General features: G+C 36.3%; 1 protein-coding gene across 3 annotated transcripts in view; it reads left to right on the top strand.

Moving 5' to 3' along the window:
- The first annotated feature begins 843 nt into the window (after positions 1-843).
- Positions 844-22,063, top strand: part of VRK1 (VRK serine/threonine kinase 1) — a 38,137-nt gene continuing 16,917 nt past the window's right edge. For 2 of the 3 annotated variants that reach the window (XM_075151127.1, XM_075151129.1), the window contains exons 1-11: positions 844-956; positions 7,533-7,694; positions 9,224-9,279; positions 13,608-13,677; positions 14,071-14,158; positions 15,585-15,693; positions 15,834-15,926; positions 16,901-17,033; positions 18,366-18,486; positions 19,529-19,587; positions 20,762-20,940. In XM_075151127.1, the coding sequence (XP_075007228.1) occupies positions 7,538-7,694; positions 9,224-9,279; positions 13,608-13,677; positions 14,071-14,158; positions 15,585-15,693; positions 15,834-15,926; positions 16,901-17,033; positions 18,366-18,486; positions 19,529-19,587; positions 20,762-20,940 (1,065 nt within the window). In that variant the 5' untranslated portion in view covers positions 844-956; positions 7,533-7,537. Of the gene's footprint in view, positions 957-6,829; positions 6,896-7,532; positions 7,695-9,223; positions 9,280-13,607; positions 13,678-14,070; positions 14,159-15,584; positions 15,694-15,833; positions 15,927-16,900; positions 17,034-18,365; positions 18,487-19,528; positions 19,588-20,761; positions 20,941-22,063 lie in introns of those variants that run through there. The other variant, XM_075151128.1, reaches the window with a different exon arrangement.

Here is a 22,063-nt window from a genome sequence, read left to right as displayed (position 1 = left end):
CGGCAACAAAATAAGAAGATGTAGGGATACTGCATGACAAATGGGTCAGACCTGCTAAGTGAACTGTATGATTTGTCTCAGACCTGAAGAAAAGGAGATTGGGATGAGGGGGAAAGAGAATCAGAAGAGGAAAGAGTCAGAATCCATGCTGATAATTTGATGGCATGGGTTCTTTTTCATAAAACTTTGCAATTGTTACGAATTTTGCAAAATGTTGTTGTGCACTCAAAACAACTTAAGCATCACAGAACCTGTTTAAAAAATTGAGTCAGGACTAAATAAACACAGGCTTTGTCAAAGTGTAGATCAAAAGCTTCTTCGGAGTAGGGAGAAGCTCCATCGCACAACTGTGTGAGACCATAGTAGGTAAAATCAGAAAGGGTCTGACAAGTAAGTAGGAAAGTAGGTAAAATCATGAGGTACGTAATGGTATGTAATGAAGTAACGTGCAAGTGCAGGCTCTGGTGCTGGGGTGGCTGGAAGGGTCGGTTTTGGCCTGGGCATCAGTTACACAAGATGGAGAACTGCTGCATTACCTTGTCCCCTGGACACCTGGCAGCCTCTGTCTTGCCCTATTTCCCGGACAGGGATTATTGCCACACAGCATCAGCCTGACAAAGCCTTTCTAAATTTATTTTGGCTTAAAACGCCGAGATTTCGTACAGCTACCCTGTAACAGACATCAGCTCTTGGTCCATGGCGGCCGCGGTGCCTGCTGGGAAGTGTAGTCCGTGACCACACGCCGCTGTCGCCCGCGGAGGTCACGGACTACACTTCCCAGCAGGCACCGCGCCCCAGGCGGGGCGAGGGCAGGCGGCCGTGGCGCGGCGGCCCAATGGGCGCGGGCGATGGTAGGAGGTGAGCGCTGGGGCGGGCGGGCTGCCTCAGGGCCCCTCGCAGTGCGGGAATTTCGGACGGGGCGGAAGGAGCGGCGGCCGGGCCTGGGCACGGAGGAGGTATTTGAAGCCGGCGTCTGCTTTTGGGGTGTAGTTTTTTTTTTAGGAGGCGAGGTTTGGGGTGCTGTTTTGCCTCCCCTTCGGTCTGCTGTGCGGCCCCGGCCCTTCTGGCGGGTTGCGGCCGGGTTTTCCCGCTTCCCTCGCTAAGGAGGCTGGTGGTACCGCTGGGGCCCGTTCGGGCCCTGTTCCTCCCTCTCGTCTGCTGCCGGGGGTAGGGAAGGCACTTGCCCTGCTTCCCCCCGTCCCAGCCCGTGCCGCCGGAGGCATCTTCCTAGGCCGGCAGGGAGGGAGAGAATGGGGGCAGGCGGGAAAGAGCTCCCTCAGTTTCACCCCGGGGGTCTGCTGCATCCCCCCTCCCCCGCCTTCATGGACTGTTGGCTCTAAAGCTGCCTTTGGTGGCAGCGGCCTAAGTTGCTTTCCTTCGTGTTTTTTTTTTTTTTTGTTTTGTTGGGTTTTTTTTGTTTGTTTTGTTTTGTTGATGGGGTTTTTTTTTTAGCACTAAGGTGAGGTGGGGAAGGTGGAGTAAGAGCTATACTCTGTGCCACTTAGAGATTTGTCACCTTCAGGAACATCCCGGTTTGGCTAACAAAACAAAATACCACCTTGGTTGGGAGGCATTCCTGAGTTTTGCTTTAAAGTAAACATAATGTTTTTTTTTAAATACAAACCTAGACATCACAAATAAAGTCTGCAATTTTACGGTTAGGACAGGCCTGTTGTGTAAGAACTGGGCTAAGCTGGTTTCTGTCTATCAGTGCTTGTGGTTTTTCTCCACTTCCTATTTCTCGCCATTTGCTTTCCTTGTTTAGGACTTATGCAGTTGCAGGCAGGGTGAACCCTGTTGTTTTCGTTGATTTTCAATTTGTGCTTAAGGCTTTTATTATAGGGAATTATATAGGGAATCCATGGGCCCTTTTTATCATTAACAAAAATATAAAGCTGTTGTGAAGCTTCCTGTAGCTATTACTGTGTCAAAAGACTTGTGCATTCCTCTCTAGGAATAAGCTGTCCACTTAATTCTTGGGGATAATCCCTAAATGAGGCAGGATTCCTAATGAATTTCAGAGCTGTTGATTTTTATACAGTGTGCCAAACTATCAAAAAGCCTTTAAGTTAAGAGTCTCACTCACATGCGTAGATACTTGCTGTTAGTTTGGTGGTGAGGTGATTTGGAGTGACAGATGATTTGGCACCTTATAAAGCTTACTGTGTTCTTTATTGCAATAACTATCTGAGCAATGCTCAGGATTTTCAGAAGAACCTTAAATACTGTTCAAAAGAAGAAAATGTATTATTGAGAAGGAAATTTAAAATTAATGAGCAACACAGTAATTCCTCTTGTAAATGACTGTTCCCTATCTCTGAACAAGCTGCATTCTGAAATTTTTAAAAAGTCATCTCAGTGTGTTTTTAAAAAAAAAAAAGTGTTCAGTTTGCCCTGTATGGTGCTATTGTAATGAAATGCTTCTCATTAATTGTGGTCCACCAGTGTACATTTATTAATTTTTTCTAAAAAGATGTTTTCTTATTTCCTGGGGAAAGAAGCCTAACGCCTCGTCCTCTGTAAGTACCATTATTTGTCAGATATGTAAATCGCCAGGAAATGAGATTGTAGTGGTACTCAAAAATGTAACATAATGATAGATCAGTCACAGAATGTCCAATTTATGCAAGAAAGTCTATGTTCACTATCTCTTGGTATTACAAGTCACTGGTACTTGTTTTTTTGGTGGTCCCTCCTATGAAACAGTTCCACAGTATTCAGAAGTCTTAAAGTGTCGTGTTCTTTGACTCCTTGAGCAAAAACTTGGTTTTGTTTTTTGCTTGTCTTTATTTCCTTTTTTGCAGGCAGACTTAGATGTCTTGCTGTGACTGATGAACAGTACTAATGATGCATAGATTTCAGGTCTTGCTGGGACTACCTATTCATGAAGAGGAGCACAGGTCACCAGCATGCCTTTTCTGTGTTGAGAATGAAAATAGGTCCTACTGAGATAAACAACCACAAAAATGACAATTTCCAGATAATAAAACAAGACGATCAGGAAGAAACCAGTCTGACTTGCCACACAGCAGACATACTTCCTTCAAAATAAATTTCATTTATATTAATTTCAGCGTTTTATTGAGAATGGATGCCAACAAAAATTGAGAAGTGGCTATTCTTATTTATTCTAAGAGTTCAAGTATCACTAGAGTAGCAACCATTGCAGACAACATTTGTAAAGATAACTCCACTAATAGCACTATTGATGCAAAATTTTCTGCATATCTCAAGTACAGTGTATTCAGTTTCTACCAAGATATTTTATTAGGGAGAAGCAGGAAAAATAGCCTTTGTAGTACTAAGAGGCTTTTGGAGAGAGTTTAGACAAATAGACTTCTGTTATTCATATTTGTTAGTAGCAAAATCTTTGTTTTGAGCATATTGTAGCTACATAAAATGCTGCTGTTTACAATCATGCACCTTGAAAATTGTTCCTGTCAGATACCTTAGTAGGGTCAGGTCTGTTTGATACTTGAATGATAGTATAGTACTTCACATCTATGGCACTCTTATTTCCAAGGACTTCAGCATGGTTGCAAGCATAAATGAATTAAGCTTTACAGTACCTGTGGGATAGAAAATATTTCCATTTACTGATGGGGAGAGGTAATTGAGATGCAGGAAAGTTAAAGGTGTTTTTTTTTGTGTGTGTGTGTGAATTTTTAAAGGTGATTTTAGGGAGAAGTAGGTGACTTTATTCCAGTGGTGCAATGTAGAGTAGGCAGCTCTACATCATGTTTTCTGGTTTCATAAGTTTCCTGACAACCCCTTATGTTTGCTGTATCGTGAGTTGAAAAGCACATAGAATGACAGAATTTGCACTAAAATGTCATTATCTTTTTTCATTATTTTTGTCTCTTTTTTTCCAGTTCTGTATTTTCATGTAGAAAATTTTTGCAGTCTCCAGGTGTTTTTGGTTTCAATCAATAGAAGATCCTTGAATGGATTTATCCAAATAAATGTGAAAGCATGTGCAGCCATTGCTTAAATATTTCCATGGATAACAGCTTTTTTGCAAAAGAGTGAGTGCTTAATATTGTGCATGCTGCCCATTGAAAGCGATCAGTGTTTGGCACCTATGGCCTACTGATAGTTTGACCAACTTGTAAGTAGGCACAGTGCCATCTTAACAGATGGATATGAATATAGACAGCCAAGAAACCATGTATGTGTATCTAGTGTGTTTGTTAAGGGCAGGGTTCCCAGCTGGGGATGTTCAAACTTATGTCCATTTTGAATTTTTGCTTTTATGGATAAAGGGAAGTTGTCATTAATTTTTTTTTTTTTAAACTAAATACCTTCAGGCATACAATTATTGACCACGTTAAACGAAAAAAGGGAAAAAAAAAAAAGAGGGAAACACCAACTCCTCCTTTAATACTCCTGAGGAACTAATTCCCTTTTAGGTGAGGCTACTTTCAAGAGACTCACTGTGAATATCAAAGATGTGAAGTGTATCAATAGTTTTATTTCACTGGCTTGCTAGCTTTATTGAAAAAGAGGCTACAAATTTTTCTTTTACTGGACAGCAGTCTGTCCAGCATTCAGGCACCTAAGTGCATCTGCCCAAGTCTCGCTGGAATTATTTGTAGTAAATCAGAGGTCAAGGGATGCAGTCCTTCAAGCCCTCTTCATGTCTTTTATATTGTTCTTAGCTTGAGGACGGTATGCTCATTTTGTATACGTTTTTGTACCCTTTAGATGACAGTGAGTGTGATCTTGTTCCCCATCTGAGTCATTAGGCAGCACTGTTGGTTTTTGCGCTTGCTTTTTCTCCTTATCTGAGTCAGTCTTGGGGCTCCAGACTTCTGGTTTATTTTCCCAGTACCGCTTCTAATGCTTTCAGTCTGTCCTTTGTTTTAATCCTTTTCCTGATCTGGGTGTCCTGAGAAGCTGCTTAAAGGTCTGCTGTGATCTTTTTGGACTGCTCTTATAAGTGATATCAACGTGTAACCATTCCTAACATTTTCTGTTCATTCTGGCACTTTGACACCATTACGTTTTCATTGGTATGGTCTTAGCTGAGGTAGCTAGAATTCCATTTGGTGCTTGGAAGTCTCATTTTTTTTCCTGTAGAAAATGTGGAGGAAGAACCTCTAAGAGAGTACAGTATGTATCACCTTGAAGATGAAAAAAAAAAAGATTAAGAGGTGTAAAGAGAGGAGTTTCTTGAAGACAGGGTATGGATAAAGCTGTGGGTAAAGTTAGTCTTAAAGTGTAAAATGTCAAAACTGTATCTTGGTATAAGGAAGAATGTTACTGTATAGAAGTAAGTGGAAATATGGGAAAGTAGTGCAGAATTAAAACATCCTGCTTTGTGATAATGAGGAAGCTTGCGCAATGTAGTTATTGATAAATACCAGTGTCTTCTTGTGATGTGGGTATTTCATAATACTGTTTTGTTGAAGTTATTTGTTTAGCCACAGTAGGTGTTCAGATGCAGTTCTATGACACAGAGATACTTCTCAGATTAATAAGGACCCTGAAAAATCAGAACTTTTCTTTGGCATGGAATCATACACCCTCTCTTCTGCATTTATTCCTATATTGAATGACTGTGGTGTCTACAGACTGCTTGGTGCCAGAGTCCAATACTCTCTGACTAGATTCTTTTAGATCTTCCATGTATGGAGGGCATAATATTTAATATCAAATTTACTTATTTGAAGATAGTTGATGCTATGTGGGATTTCTGATTTAGGAGAGTGATACAAAATATACTGAAAACAACACAAACATAAGTTACTCTTGGCAAAATACAGCAATTGCAATACACAGTTCAGTCACAATACTGATGTGATTCCCATTACCGGTCTCTATAATATGCTTACAGTCACGATGCATCCCCAGCCACCGGGAACGAATACCTGGGTTGAAACCAGCTCAAGCCCATTGCTCTCTTTGAAATTCTTTTGCTAGTTGTTTAGTTTTTATACTCTTATGTAGGGCTGAGCCTCGTATTCACTCCCTCCACGCTAGCCTGGCTAACTTGGGGAGACATTTGTACCACCATTTGATCCACTCAACAATTTTGAGCTCCCCTTAACTGTTGTTTAGCTGTTTACCTAAAACAAAGACCACCCACCCACCCTTTGTGCTGAGCTAAAGTGAGCCCCTTTGCATTATCCCCGGAGCTCCTTGGGCACATCATGGTTGCCCATCTCCATGGAGTTTTCCATCCATTGTCTTTGTTCAGTCACATTCCACCCCTAGGGGTTTGGTCAGTCACAGCTGCAGACTTGAGTATTAGCAGGCAGAATAACATTTTCAGGAAACTTGACAGTTATTCTTGCATTTACTAAGTAGAGAAATGGGTATGGGCTGCTCTTTTCAGATGTTAGTTGGGTGACAGACGTTAGTTGAGGAAGAAAATTTCCTGAAGATACTACCCAGTCAGAACAGAGGCTTGTAGAGGGGGGAGCGCTTTTGGAACAGCTGTCATAGTTATGTGGTTTTCTATTTGGCAAATTAAAAAAAGTCCTAGAGGAACATTAGAACTAAAAGAGGAAAACTGATGTTAAGTAACTGCATTTGGCTTAGGGTTATTGTATTGAGTAGCTAGACTAATGGAAAAAAGATATTTTGCTATCCAGAAACTTCCTGAATTGTGTATTAATATTCCTTCCTGCTTCCCCAAGCAAAATAAAATAATAATAATAAAATTCCACCAGTCAGAACGGTATCTTTTAGAAAATAACTCTGGCTCTGTTTTATCTTCTTAAGGTAGAGGGAAAGATCAGTTCTCTGCAAAACAAATCATGAAGGCCTTTCATGTAAAGAGATCTAGTACAGTCTTTGCCATGCAAAGATGCATTTGTTTCGTTCCAGTGGGCTGTTATGTTATTTCTGGAAATACTGCTTATCTGAGACCTGAGGTTCGGAGAAGTCGACGGTAATACTTTTACATTTACGATCTCAAAACAGATAGTTATGTACTAGTTTGTTGATGACCTACTAAATGTTGCCCTGTGAACAATAAGCAGACTTTCATTTTTGTTGCTTGCAGTTATATAGGAGGAAAAAAAAATTAACTGTTTGAATGGCTTAATTTTATTTCGTATTTTTTACAGCTATGAGGAATTTCTCATATTATTACTGAGGACTTGGACTATATTACGCTTCTTAATAAGAAAGTTTCACTCCAGGAAAACTGAGGGGCTTTATTTCACTAGTTTACTTTTTTCTAAGTTTAAACCTATGATTGGTGTGATTGATTGAGTACGATAGATTCTGAGATTTTTCTAGCACGTATTATACAAGGTCTTCTAATAGATTTCACTTGTGAAGACTTTTTGCTGTCAAATTTTTTTGTGGTGCCTGGAAAAATTAGTTGTTTTTCACTTAGAATTCATGCCAGTGAAACTACTTACTGTATTTCTTTTAAAGTATCTTTGTAGTAACAAATTAAAACTTAAACAATCTGTACTTTTTCATGCTTCGAACAGATTTCTACATAAAATAAGTCTGGTCAGCATGTAACCTGTGGTTTTTTTTTTTCTTTTTCCTTCCCTTTTCTCTTCTCCCTCCAGGGAAAATGCCATATAATAAGAAGACTGCTGGAAAAAAAGCCCCTGCAAAAAGGAAACTTGCTGAAGTGTTTGCCCTGGGGGAGGTTCTAGCAGATACATCAAGAAAAGAATGGAAATTAGGTGTCCCTATAGGGCAAGGAGGTTTTGGACGCCTATACCTTGGTAAGTGTAGTTATCTTTAATAATGCTTTAAAATGGAGAGTGAGATGTTTATCCTTACTCAAAACAATGAAAAATTGACCCTAAGTTAGAAATGCAGAGTGTCTTCAAGTGATTTTTTTACTAGAACCTTAACTTGGTTCATGGTGTTGGAAAAAAACGACAAGAGTGGACAAATGGTCATTGTAAGCACTGTGGTTGTTTGAGATTCCGGTGGTAGTTTATTCATTTTTTTAAACCAAATCTTGATTATTTTTTAGCAGTGGAAGGATAGTTTAGTATTTATTTAAATATGATTTTTGGTCTGGCTGAAAGAAGGGATTTTTGCATGAGTGTTCTTATATCACAAAATCTGAACTGAAACTGCCTAAGTATATTCTATGAGGGCTACTGATCAGCCAGTATTTTGGCTGGTTTTGACTTTGGTGCTGCTTTTGACTTTTTCATTGCCTTGTGAACTTCTGACATAAGTCATATACTTTTTTTTATGTAACCAATGCTCAAAACAAATTGAAATCTTGGACTTTACAGTTTAAAGCATCAGCACAGATCTTGTTTTGCAATGCTGTTTATTGAATTCAAGGGAAACGTCTTTTAGTGGGTAGTGTTCCATACTTGGTATCTCTATTATTTGAACAGATAAGAGAGGTCTTGAGGATACCTCAGGGAATTAAAAAAACATGATTGCCCTTAGTAATTTTCCAAACAATTTTGAAGGGATGAAAGTTAATGTGATCATGATAATAAGGTTTTCTTTTGCTATGCATTTATGGTCTTCCTCCTCTTGGCGAAAAATTGTACTGAATTCATACTAATTTGAAAAAAAAATTAATAATCCGTCCTGCTTTCAAAATGAACAGACTGCAGCATAAGTGGATTAAGAAGAAAAACAGGACCAGTGGGTGGCTTCTTGCCAAAGAAGCTCTCTACTACTTACTCAGCCTTGCTCAAATTGTGTAGTTCTTCGTGTTAATTCCTGCTTTCTTCAAGCCAAAGCTTGTCCTCTGTTTGCTTCCCCATCATTTGCACAAAGCTGTGCCCCCGACTGTTCCTGTACTTTGTGCTTGCCTAACTTGATGTCCTTCATACCTGTATCTCCTTCTGTCACAAATATCAACAGCTTAGTAGTAACAGAAAGTCACTTTTGGATACGTGACATGGCAAAATAGTAGAATGAATGTGGTTTTCATCTTTTGTGTCCACAACTGTGTATGTTCATCGCAGTCCTAGAAAAGGAAGGAAATGCTATTGACTAGGAAAAAGTTACTGAATAATAAAAAAGAATTCCTTTCTTTAGTAAACTGCCTGTTCTCCTCAAACAGAAGGGAGAATACAAGGCCATATCCATATAGAGTAGTCTTGCCATATAGAGTAGTTCTCTTACCAAAGTCTAAGGTACTGATACATGTTCACATCAGTACTTAATTGCTTTGTCATTTGTTTGTCCATGCTGCATAGCAAAGACGTGTATGAAGTGTGTGTTTTGTGACAGTTTCCTCTCCTACTACTAATAAATGCTTCCTTTTTAACAGCTGATGTTAATTCTTCAAAGTCAGTTGGCAGTGATGCACCTTATGTTGCAAAAGTGGTAAGACAGCATTTGAATCTTTACTTCACAACTTTTAAAATGTTTGTTCTAGAATAGCATGTGTAATTTAAAACATCTTCTGACTGAAAAGAATACAATTGCATAGTGCTGTTTAAAATAAAAGTAAGTGTGGTGATTTAGAGGAATGCTGCTGAGAATTGGGACTCCTATGTATGAGGGTGGATAATGGAACATCAGCGGAGTTGAAAAAGGTTCATGAAACGGATCAGATTCTGTTTCATTTGCTGCTTCCTTTAAACAGCCCAAATATCACAAAATGAATGAAATCTAGCTTTTGGAGAATTTCTGTGATTTAACAGTGAGTCTGTGTGAACTGTTACTCACCACTGGATGTTGGTAAGCTGACAGATGGCTTGGGAGTAGAAACAGCAAAACTTTGATTCCTGAGATCCCCACAGATATAAAGTCCTTTAAATGTTTTATCATAAAACACATACGTATTCTAATTTCTATTGAATTAAAATGGCATTGACACTTAATTTTTTTTAACCTAATGATTAGAGAGAAGAAAAAGCATTGTTGATAGCTCATTTTTAGCCTATTGTAGCAAATCAGCAAGTTCTTTATATTAGTTGAAATTTTCTGATGTTTTTAATCTTAAAATAAAAACGATTTATTTAACTTGATTTGGCTATAATGTTCTCTTCCTAAGGTATAAAGTATTTTTTCTTAAATTTTGCTAGATTATTTGTATAGATCCTCCTATTATATATGATTCCTTGGTAAAGTCTTAATAAAAAAACTTGGGAATATGGGAATAGCCATAGTAGATCCAGACCATTCATTATCTTTGTGGTACTTCTGGTCCTGTGACAAAAGCAAATACCAGAAAACTGTAGAAGAACTTCACAATATAAAAAATTAGTTCTTCAGCACAGTTCGGAACTGCAATGTTTTAATCTCTTATTTATTAAACTATATGGCGATACTGAAATGCTTTACTGTAATAGGCTGGCCACTTACGTAAATATGTTAATACTTTTAACATTTGTTCCTGAAACTAAAAGATCAGGTTAATTTAGAATAAAATACATTTTAGTTAGTATGTGCCTTTAATCTTGATATTTATATCTGCTGACTACAGGGAAATTCTAGAGTACTGGTTTTGATACTGTTCAGACACCCCAAGATACTGTTGGTGATGACCCTTTTTTCCAAAATGTTGTCACTTGCTGAAAAAAGCACTGCTTACAATGCAAATGTCAAACTACCACACTTTCAACATCAGCGTACTGCTACTGCCTTAGGTGTTTGTGGGCAGAAATTCCACATAGACCAGGAGCCCCAGCCTGCAGCTGTTGCATGGTGGCAACCTGCTTTTGCATGCCCAACCTGAGCCATCGAGGGCAGGGGGTGTCTATTATGCAGGAGCTGTGGCCTCTTTTAGAAGCAGATAACAGACATTCAGGTTATCAGCAGTGGCATGCCTGTGAGAGGCATTGGCTCCTAATTACTGGCTCCTTCTGAGTTTGGACTGATCAGGAAGCAGAGCGCCATTTAACTTTCATGGGAGAATCCAGTTTGACTTGCTTGGGAAATCGTCAGATATGCATTATTTTATGCTGTGTGTAACCTTCTCTTTCCCTGAGGTTGAAACCTATCCATCTACTTCTCTTCTCCACTTTGGGCTCTGAATATAAGAAGAGTTGTCATAACTTTTGGGTTGCTTTTATGCTAGATTCACTTTGTTGCAGCAATTTGTAAATTTGCTAATCTCCCAGATGACTACTCACTTTTAATTTGTCTTTTATAATTTTGTCTTTATGGCAATAAAGAGTAGCCCCAGTCTTTGTGCTGCCCTCACAAATGACCCGTAACGTATTATGCCTCTACAGTCTAGTATAACACAACTACAGATAAGAGCCTTTTTTCTAATGCCTGGGTGATTCCTAGTTGATCCATCAGCTGAAGCAAAGTGGTTAACAGCTTTGAACAATTATTAGTGTTTAATAAAATATGTGCTTCTATAGTAATGTTCTTCAAATTAAGCTATTAAAGCGGGATGGAAATTGGCTTAGTCTTTGACATATCCTCATAGTATTGATGTCTGAGCAGTACGAAATGTATCACAGTTTTTATTAAAAAAAGAAATGCTTTTTAACATGTGGACCTTTCAGATGTCATTGTTCAGGAGTGGATGCAGAGTTTAATAACACTTCATTAAATTGCTGACTGAAAAAGATCAGAATTCTTCAAATACTACTTGAAGAAATTTGTTGGGTTTCGACACGTACTCCATAATCTCTTTCATTATGGTGTCTTCTATTTAGACTTTAATTTCAGTTCTGCAAATCATGTGTTTAGAATGACCCTGGGCAAAAAGTTGTAGAAATTTGTGTTTGAAGTCTTTCTGGTTTTAGTGTATTTTAAGATGACTAGTATGGCATGTATGTAGAATTAATGGTATTGTGGGGAAACAGCTTCATAGTCAACATGAAGATCTGTTTTATGGTTAAATCATTTCTCCATTCCGTCAAGTATGAAAAGATATCAGATTTTCAGCATTTCCTCTGACTAGGGAAAGTTATATCTTTTTCAGCACTGAGACATAACTTTTTGTGGAATATTTTATTTAAAGATAAATACTTCAAGAATTTTTAACACCTACAGTTTTTCACTGTATTTTAGTAAGAAAATAACATTCTTCAAACCTATGTAAATTGAATCAAAATAATATGTATAATTTATATTCTAATTAAGTTAGAGTATTAATGGATTATGCTACGCAGAAACAAGTGAATAGATCAAATAACGTTTGTTCGAGATAACTGCAGTATAAGAATTCAGCTCTTCAGCCCTTCTTCTCTGTATATATAATCTCTCTATCGCTAATTTGTTGCCCATAGTGGATAAATAAACTAACTGAAAATAAATATGCATGTACCAAAGTTTGTGTGCATTGATCAGTTGGTCTAGTTGGTCCCCCCCCCCCCCCCCACTTGATGGCTTAAGTCTGAACATTGATCCCACAAGGAGGGGCCAGAACGCTGTTGTCTTGGCTCCATTGTTTATCAGGGCAATGCTGCTGGAAAAAGTGAGGTGGAGATAGGCGGTAGCTTTGTAATCGAGTGTCCAGGCCTAGGAGTGGTGCCTAAGCTGGTATCTGCTCTCATTCTGACTGGTCTTCCTACTCTGAGCCAATACATCAGATGCACGCTAAAGCCCACGTTCATCAGTGTGTTTGATCTCTTTACGTTGCTTTGTTAATGTCGGACAGCAGTAAACCTCTATTAGCTGAGTGATACAGTCTGGCCTTTAGCAATTTTCTGGATCACTATATCTGCTTTTACAAGTTACTATTAAAACTGTTTAAGATTGATGTTATATATCTTGGAACTTTTGCTAGTATCATGTGATTGTATTCTTTATGGGTTTCGTTGCCAGAGAAAAATCCTTCTTTTTGGTTAGAGCTTTAAGTGTAGGATATTCCAAAACAGATACTTTCACTGAGAATGAATTTGGACATATAGGAGTAACTAGACTAAAATAAATTGCTTAAGCTTCTCTCAAAATCAATCACTGAAAAATTGCACGAGTTGAAATCACTTTTTTTCTTTTCTGCGCTAAGTTCTGGAACTGTAGAGTCAAGGTACTTGCCCATTTGCAATTCTTGCAGTATTTCAAAGCTTTGGTGTTTTCAAACCAATTTCTCTCTTGCACTTTACTTGTAATACGTGTTTACCATATATTTGTCCCTAGAAAATGGAACTGAAATATTTTACGTTAGCTTAAATACAAGGTAGACTTTGAGGTCAAAATAGGCGTAGTTCTTAGAATTGAGTTTAAGAGAAATTGTGAAATCCTCTGTAATTTTTACCTTGATCAACTAATGTGTGAAGGGAACAAAATACCTTACGTTCAGCAAGAATTTAACTTTTGTTAAGATTTTTCCATCAAATCATTGTAGGTGTTACTTTAGGCTCACTAATGGCTATTGCAACTGATGCGATCCAGCTTTAATCTGGAAAATCTGAGATAAGGAATGTTGTTTAATGTTCTCTGCTAAACTTTTGCTGCCAATTATTGGTGGTAATTCTATACATTTCAGTTAATTTGTTATTCTTTAATCTTTTGTTATGGGAAAGGATTCTTTGATACCCTTAATGTTAAACAATTTATAATAAAAATAGCTTTTTAGAGCCAACCTTCTATAAAAAGAACATGTTCTATTGAATTTATCAGCACTGGGTAGAGCATTTGAGGGAGAATATGCTTTTATAGGGTGAATGTTACATTTTGTGATACATTTTTAATAATTATTAGGCACTAACACAGCAGTTTTTAACTAATTTTAAATTGTCTTAAAGGAACCCAGCCAGAATGGACCTCTTTTTACTGAGTTAAAGTTCTACATGCGAGCTGCTAAGCCAGATGAAAGTAAGCAGTCTATTAAAATGTTTTTAATGAACTACAAGCATTTAGAAAAACAGAGCCTATAGGAGTAAGGTTGAACTTTAAGAGAATCTTTTTAGGTAATTTTTAAAATTATTTTTAAATGATTGAAATCTAATTCAGACATGTAGTAAAATCAGGGTTTTTTGTAAGATGTTTTTTATAGTTTTGTTGATCATATTGTGTAAATTGAAACTTTAGTTGCATCTCTGTCCCTACAACGGATGCCTCATTAACTTTCCGGTATACTTTGCATACAAGTTCCCATGAAATAAGCAGCTCATATGTATGCAGAAACTGTAAGTGATGTGAGTACTCCTTTTTTATGCGAGTCTCTACTATGTGAACTCATGAACTTATCTTTATTTGTATTTTCAGTTCAGAAGTGGTCTAAGTCCCATAAACTGAAATATTTAGGTGTACCAAGATATTGGGGTTCTGGCTTGCATGAAAAAAATGGAAACAGGTGAATATATCTTTTGTTGGCAAATACTGGGATTTATTTCATCCGCAACCACTATCCCTTTTAACCTAATTTACTTTATAAGGTGTATTTTCCATGGATCTTCATGTTCTTCATTTCTACTACAAAGTTTCGTGTTCGTAACAGGGTATGTTTAAAGAATAGATGAATAGATATATTTTATCTGTAGTCTGTGTGTTACTGGTATTTGTGTCTATTACATTCTTAGTGATATAGTTTTCATTTGCTCCAACACTGCTGTAATACAGTGATGCTATATATATGTGGTTTAGAAGCTTTTCATATTTGAATTAAAATAAAGTTGACTTCTAATGTATAAGTCCTTGAATAATATGGCTACCTTTAAAATTTTTCTTCTGGTGTGGTGTGCACTTAAAGAGTATTTTCACTCACACATAAAAAGGACTTGATGTTCTCTCTAAATCTATTTTATTTTCCCTAAGGGTAGGTTTTTTTGACTTAATTTGTGAGCTAGAATAATTGCTAGTCTCACGTTAAATTTGTCTTAAGTCTAGGGATAGTTTTTAGTATTGTGGCATGTCATGAAAGGTTTTTTTAATTTGGTCTTGAATGGTATGCCTGTTTATGTGACGGTCCTTGTTTCCTAGTAGTCTTTCTCTATACAGCTATGCCGCAAGAAGTTTTAGTAGTTCTCTGGCAGCTTATAGTAGGTCAGGTTTCTTTGTGTGGACCACTACATAGGACAGTTGGTATCTATGCCCTAGTATGTCAGGAATATCATTGTTTCAGTAGGTCCTCAACTTTAAAACTAATCTAATGTAAAAACAACATTAATTTTAAGAGGCAAAAGAAAATAAATATAACAAAATTATTCTTTTTTTTTTCCCAAATAAACTTTTCTTTGCATTCAGTGTTTAATGCCTGAGATTCTTTAATATAGCTACTGTGACCTCTTACAGTAATAGAACCAGTTTGGCTGTAGCAACGAATATCAGAACACCTTTGGCAAGTGAGAGATTTCTTTTTTTAATAAGAGGTTAGAAAAAAGCTTGTAATAGATTTCAAGAAACTAATTTTTTTAAGTAACCATGTTAAGTCACTTAATCATGTATAAAGTAAAAAATGTATTTCTGCAAGTAATTGATGCTTGGTTTTACTTATAGTGAATTACAATACAGATATTTTCCTCTGTGGGTACTTGTTATTGTATTGCATAACTAGCCAGGAATAAAGAACAGTTCTTTTGATGGACGAACTTTGACTAGCTGATGTAAAAAAGTTAAGAATTGATGTACAACATTAAAATAAAGTCAAGTGTTTCCCATATATTTGTTTTCTGTGTACCTGAGAGAGATGTCTTCAATCAGTAATTTGTACAATTAACACATAGATAAAATACTTTGCTAAGTACAATTCAGTAACTGTTGGTTTTTTTCCTTGAATTTAGTTACCGATTTATGATAATGGACCGATTTGGCAGAGATCTTCAGAAGATGTATGAAGAGAATGCAAAGCAATTTTCCCATAAAACTGTACTACAATTAGGCCTGAGAATAGTAAGTTTAAAAAAAAAAATTTTACAATCTGGCTTCCCTATGTAAGTCTTTCAGTTAAATCACACTTTTGTACTGAGTACAGGTCCTCTGCTGGGTGGAGCTGGGTACTGCATTTATATGACTGTGTTTTGTTTTGTTAGCTTGATATTCTGGAATACGTCCATGAGCATGAATATGTGCATGGAGACATCAAGGCCTCAAACCTTCTTGTGAGTTACAAGAACCCTAATCAGGTATTTCTGATGCACTTTATTCCTCATGTTTTAAACCTTCTATTTGGCAACACATGGAAGTGCTTTGAACCTGTGAAATCTAGCAAAAGTTCATTTTTAAGAATGTATTTGGTAACATTATTTCTGCTTGAAATTTATATCTAGTTAATATTCTACGAATTTTTTTTATGCATTTTGCTGGACAGTTATCAAATTGACTATTTGCCCTAAATAATATTCTAGAGAAATTCTCAAGATTAAAAAAAAATTGACTCACAAATAGGTATTTGCAGGTGGAAGCTTAAAATTATATAGCACACTGGTAAATTATGTTTGCCTGTCTGCATTGTTACCTCATTCCTTTGTTCATGAAATCCATCAGGTAAGTGTTCTGTTACTTGGAAAAATTCGTCTTTAAAGTGTTGATTGTTCCACTTGATTTACGGAAGTCTTTCATTTTTCTGCATTTTTAACTCTACTACTCAAACAATGCATATTAGAGTTTCAGAATTATGTATGTCATCTTGCCCAAATGTTTTAGCTCATGAAATAAGTAAAATAATCTCAGTTCTCTTAAAGTACTGTGGTGGTAGTGAGAAGTAATAGGTAGTAGTAGTGTTCAAATGGGACAGCTGACTTTAAAAAAGCATAGGACAGTAAGTGTATTTATAACTCTATGAACATTATGTCTTTTTTTTTTCTTACTGGTAATAACAGACTATTTTACTGTACTTGTCCTCTGTATCAGCAAGAAATGAATTCCAGATCATATTGCCACATGGAAAACAACAAAACCTGTCTGACACGTTGTTTTTTCAAATCGTATGTAGTAATCTCAATAAAGCATTACGAAAGGATTTTATGAAAGTAAAAAACCTCACCATTTTTAATACTTCTTAAGAAGTTCTGAGAATGGTTGGGAATTGCATTTATTATTTGCGTATTTTTTGTATTTATAGTTCTTTAATCTTAGAATTCTTTGTGGAAATTGCTAGGTTTACTTGGTAGATTATGGACTGGCCTACCGATACTGTCCTGATGGAGTTCACAAAGTGTATAAAGAAGATCCTAAAAGATGTCATGATGGAACTATTGAATATACCAGTATTGATGCACACAAGGGTGTGGGTAAGGATGCAAAACTTTGTTCTCGACAATAGGCATTTGTGCATCCTTTTTATAAACACAAAAGACTTTATTTGCTGCATTGAGTTTTGCAAACAACCAGGTTTCTGAATCTATAAAAATATTTTTTTCATCTCTATGGACTATGCTGGCATTTTTCTTTTTTCCATTTACTAACTTTTATTTTGATATTAATTTACTGTATTTTTAATGTAATTGTCTTAAATAGATTTCCTTAACTTATAAAGACTGTTGAGATGTTTAGTGTATTGCTTTTTATTAACTAAGTAGAAATGGAATAGTGCTTACGAGATCGTGATAGAAAAACAGGCCCTGTTTTCAGGAGATAAATAGTTTCTGTTATCAATGTGAACATTGTTCCCTCATATTTGGCAAATATGCACAATATTCTTTATCTTGCTTATGGCTTAATATTTAGAAGATTTTTTTAAAAGAAATGACATTTAATTATGAAATATTGTTATTAACAATAATATTAATATATTACTATATCATAATTATGCCTATAGTCACTGAATATCAAAAGGCAAGAAGTGAGAAAATGCTGAACAAGAAAAGGTCAGGTCTATGCCTGATTAAACATTGAGAATTTATAGTGAACACCAATTTTATTTTCTTCATTCTTAAATTTTGTTTTATTAGCATAAAAGTATGTCCTGCAAAAATATCAGTTGTTGAAAATTATTATTTACTTCAGGATGAACTGTTGCACCTATGCTTAAAACCGAACATGAACAAAGATGACTTGATTTGCCCATTTATACTTCTAGTGTAGTCTGTGGTCAACGTATATGTGTGTGGTTTTGGGGTTTTTTTTGGCAAGGCATAGGGATCTGGTCTATTATTGTCCTCTGTTCAGTTTTCAGGCCACAGAAAATATTTCAACATTGTGGAATACTTTTTTCAGGAGCTGGGGTTTTAGCACTATTACTTTTTTATAGAAGAAGGGAAATAAAAACTGTTTTGAACAGAAAGTCAATTACTTCACTAACTTGCTCTATTTTTTCTACAATTGGGGTACTTAAAAAGCTTCCTAAATTGGGATAACTGCAGCATGTCATATCCTTGAGTAGAAAAAAGAGATTGATAAAGGACTTGAAAATGAAGTTATCCTTCCAGATGTAGGAACAATATTTTTTTCTTCCTTGCTTTCACGGTGAAATGAAGAAATAAGTAACAGATACAGTAGTGTTACATTGTTAGCATTGGCTTTCTATTGTCTTAACATATTTACAAATTTTAACTGTTGTTAAACTATATGTGCTTTATTAGCTGCTCTTATGGTTCTTTTTGTGTGTGTGCGTATATATTTAGCGCCATCGAGACGTGGTGATCTGGAGATCTTGGGTTACTGTATGATTCATTGGCTTAGTGGCCATCTACCGTGGGAGGATAATTTGAAAGATCCAAATTTTGTCAGAGACTCAAAAATCAGGTGAGAAATTACTTGTTTTCTTTCTCTTTTGAAATTGAAAATAGCAATGAAAATGTCTTAATGTAGAAATGCTTTGTACTTTCAGTATGTTCCCTTTTAGTGAGTAGGCTATTGTTTTGTATTCCCCCCAGTTTCACTTCATTGTCTCTCATGTATCCTTGGCTTGTAATTAACTTGTACTGTTCTACTCTGTCATCTTTTGCATATGTGAGATGCTTGTTTATCCACCACAGTATGCTTTAAAATACTGCCATGGTTAAGCCAAAACGCACGCCTATCACTATGCGGGTAACCCATTAGTCCTGCTTTACAGAAAGAGAACTGAAAGCATGGAGTATGAGTAGCCTTTATAACACCATGCTCTGAAGTCAGAGGCAGAGATGAGAGCTAAAGGTTTGAGCATCATTCCAGCTAGAGGGCTACTAATGTGGGATTTAAAAAAAAATTTTTTTTTTTTGTCCCTCTCCCTCTCTGTTACATTCCTTTGTCTTCCCCCCACCCCCACTCAACCCTCTCTTGTCAGGTATTTAATATGAAGAAGGTTGTCCCAGCAGAGCAGTTTCTGTCTCATTAACAAGTATTTGTAATCTGGCTTCCTTATCTCTACTTGTAACGCTTGGGCCTCCATCAGTGTTAGTGAAGCTCCCCCCACTTCCCCCCAGTTATTATTTTGGCAGGGGATCTGTTCTGAATAATATCAGCTAGAGAAAGACTCCTCTAGCGGGAAGAGGTGAGAGCATTGGCAAGTGAGAGTTTAAAACGGACCAGTTCTTTTCCTTCAGTCTTCTACTTGCTTGCTTTTGTAGGAATCAAAAACCGTTGAACAAAACTTACCATATTTCAGATAGCCTGTCTGGTGTTTGTCAGGTTCTCAAATGTACTGCACTCCTAAAAATGGCTGTACTAAGTCATACCAAAGGTTATCTAGTAGTGTTTCCTGTCTCTGACAGCGGCCCAAGCTAGTTACTTAGGAAGTCTATCAGAACAGGGCAAGATTCAAACTTTGAAAGAAACAATAGTTTTGAATAATTTTGTTTTTCAGATGTAGAGATAATATTTCAGTTTTGATGGACAAATGCTTTCCTGGGAGAAATAAACCAGGTAAGAGGAACTATTTTAAATTAAAATACTTTGGTTTGTACCATGTGGTAAGCATTCTCTAATAATTTGTTTTAATGTCCTTTTTCTTTAAAAAAAAATAAATAAAATCTATCAATCTGTTTGGGTGCCATCACCAAAGTGTAGACAACTTTAGACAATGGGTAGAAGCTTTGAAATCCGTATTTACATGGGGTACGTTGAGTGCGTACAAGGGAAGGCTGTGCTATTTTGTATTCAAATGAAAACAGATCAATTCAGTTGCTGCAAAAGGTGAGGAGTTGTCAGACTGTCAGCAGCGAGGTGTGTCTCAGGCATTGTACTCCAATCTGTTGCTTCTTTAAGTCCTTGTTTACTTAAGTTTGTACCTATTTTTCTTCTTACTTTTATCAGCAGCAACAGAGTGGTATGAATGAGATTGTTGATTAGGAGTTTAGACTCTTCCTTTTGGCTGCAGTTATATGAACTGCAGACACTGTGTTGCTTCTGACTAAAGACAGTATTAAGTATTTGCAGACATGAAACGTGCAAATTGATTTTTCACAACTGAATTTTAGAGATTCAAAATATAAAGTAATGGGAACTTGAAGTCTAGATTGTTTCTATTTGGCATTGGCAATTGGCTGGTAGATTTTTTTTTTTTTTTAAAACCTGACTATCAGAAATACACTTTCTTGGGATCTTACACTTAAATATTTAGTTATTTTCAGCTACTTCTTGTGATCAGAAGAGAGTTCTCTCTGTCAAGTGTGACTTGTCTGGTTTTTCAGTGGTGAAATGTGTCATGTATTTTTTAATGTATGTTTCAGTCTTGAACTGATGAAGTTCTGAGATAACATTGAGTTTCCTTTTCAACATTTTTAAATATAGACATAAGAAATATCATGTAAACAAGCATTCGTTGGTGAAGATTGGCCTATTACATTTTTTACGACTGACTGTTTTCTTCATTGCAATGAACGTGTAAAAAACAGTGATGCTGTCATCACTGGGTAATGAACCTTGGTATAATTTTTTTCTAAAACATGTTGTAGTAAAGTCATAATTGTGAGTTTATAAATAACCATTTCAAAAAACAGCATAAGTAGTGCATGCATAATTTCTGACTCTTTTGTTGTAAAAGTGAATGATTAAAATGTTTTCAAATAGAAATTAATTGGAGGTACCATTTCTTTAGATGAAATAGCCAAATATATGGAAAAGGTGAAGCTACTGAGCTATGAAGAGAAACCTGTTTATCAGCATTTCCGAGAAATACTCCTGCAAGGTCTTAAGGCCATTGGGCAAAAAGATGATGGAGTACTTGACTTTGGCTTGTCAGAGAATGGAGACTTGCAAACAAATCCCATGCAAAAGGTTTTTACTCTAAAAATTTATGTCAGCTTTTAATGCATTTTTTTGAGCTAAGTAAGAGTTAAAGTGGTATTGGAAGTAGGTGTTGTAACTGCATCCAGCAGGAAATAAGTAAATAGTGAAATGTTTGTTTGATTAAGTCCTACTCTTACGCATTATTTCTCTAGTTTAACTTCACTAATTGTTATTAAAACTTAATACAGAATTATGTTTATACGTGTACTTTCATAATAGATAATATCTTGGATAACAGAATGTGTATGTATAGTTGTAATGACATTTGAACAGATGAACATTCAGTTAATTTACTTATTTTCCTTAAATTGGTGAAACTCCAGATGGGTCAAAATGCATGTAAGGTAAAATAAGTGTAGTTTTTGTTTCATATTAGTTTCCTTTCTGTGACTAGTTCAAAGCTTAGTTTTAAGTATACATCTTTATGCCCAGTATTTGTTTCTGGAATTCACATATTGAATTCACTGTGATCTAACATGTTATTTATAAGTCTTAACTGTAGTGGTAGGCTAGGGATATTTTATTCCTTGTATTTAAAAAGCCTTAAACTCTAGATTTGGGCTCCCATTTGAATACAGTGTAAGAACTTTTTAAGCCTTAAGGAAATCTTATATAAAAAGTGGTTTATAGTAACAATAAAAAATGGTCAAATAATGGAACAATAAATCATAGAATAGTTTGGGTTGGAAGGGACCTTTAAAGGTCATCTAGTCCAACCCCCCTGCAGGGAGCAGGGACATCTTCAACTAGATCAGGTTGCTCAGAGCCCCGTCCAACCTGACCTTGAATGTTTCCAGGGATGGGGCATCTACCACCTCTCTGGGCAACCTGTTCCAGTGTTTCACCACCCTCATTGTAAAAAATGTCTTCCTTATATCTGGTCTAAATCTACCCTTTTTTAGTTTAAAACCATTACCCCTTGTCCTATCGCAAAAGGCCCATTATTATTATTATCCCATACTTCAAACTGCATTTATTATTTGTTTATTTGCATTTGTTAATAACAGGTGGGCAGTTTATTAGTTCCTTTAGCCTGAACCAGGGAACTGAGAATTATAATACAGGATAATAGTACAAGAATTCTGCCTGCTTACTGACATGATCAGCAGCG

Source organism: Calonectris borealis, chromosome 5 (genome assembly GCF_964195595.1).
Source record: "Calonectris borealis chromosome 5, bCalBor7.hap1.2, whole genome shotgun sequence".
NCBI lineage: Eukaryota > Metazoa > Chordata > Aves > Procellariiformes > Procellariidae > Calonectris > Calonectris borealis.
Note: the sequence above shows the minus strand (reverse complement) of the source record. Positions and strands in the feature narration are given on the sequence as shown.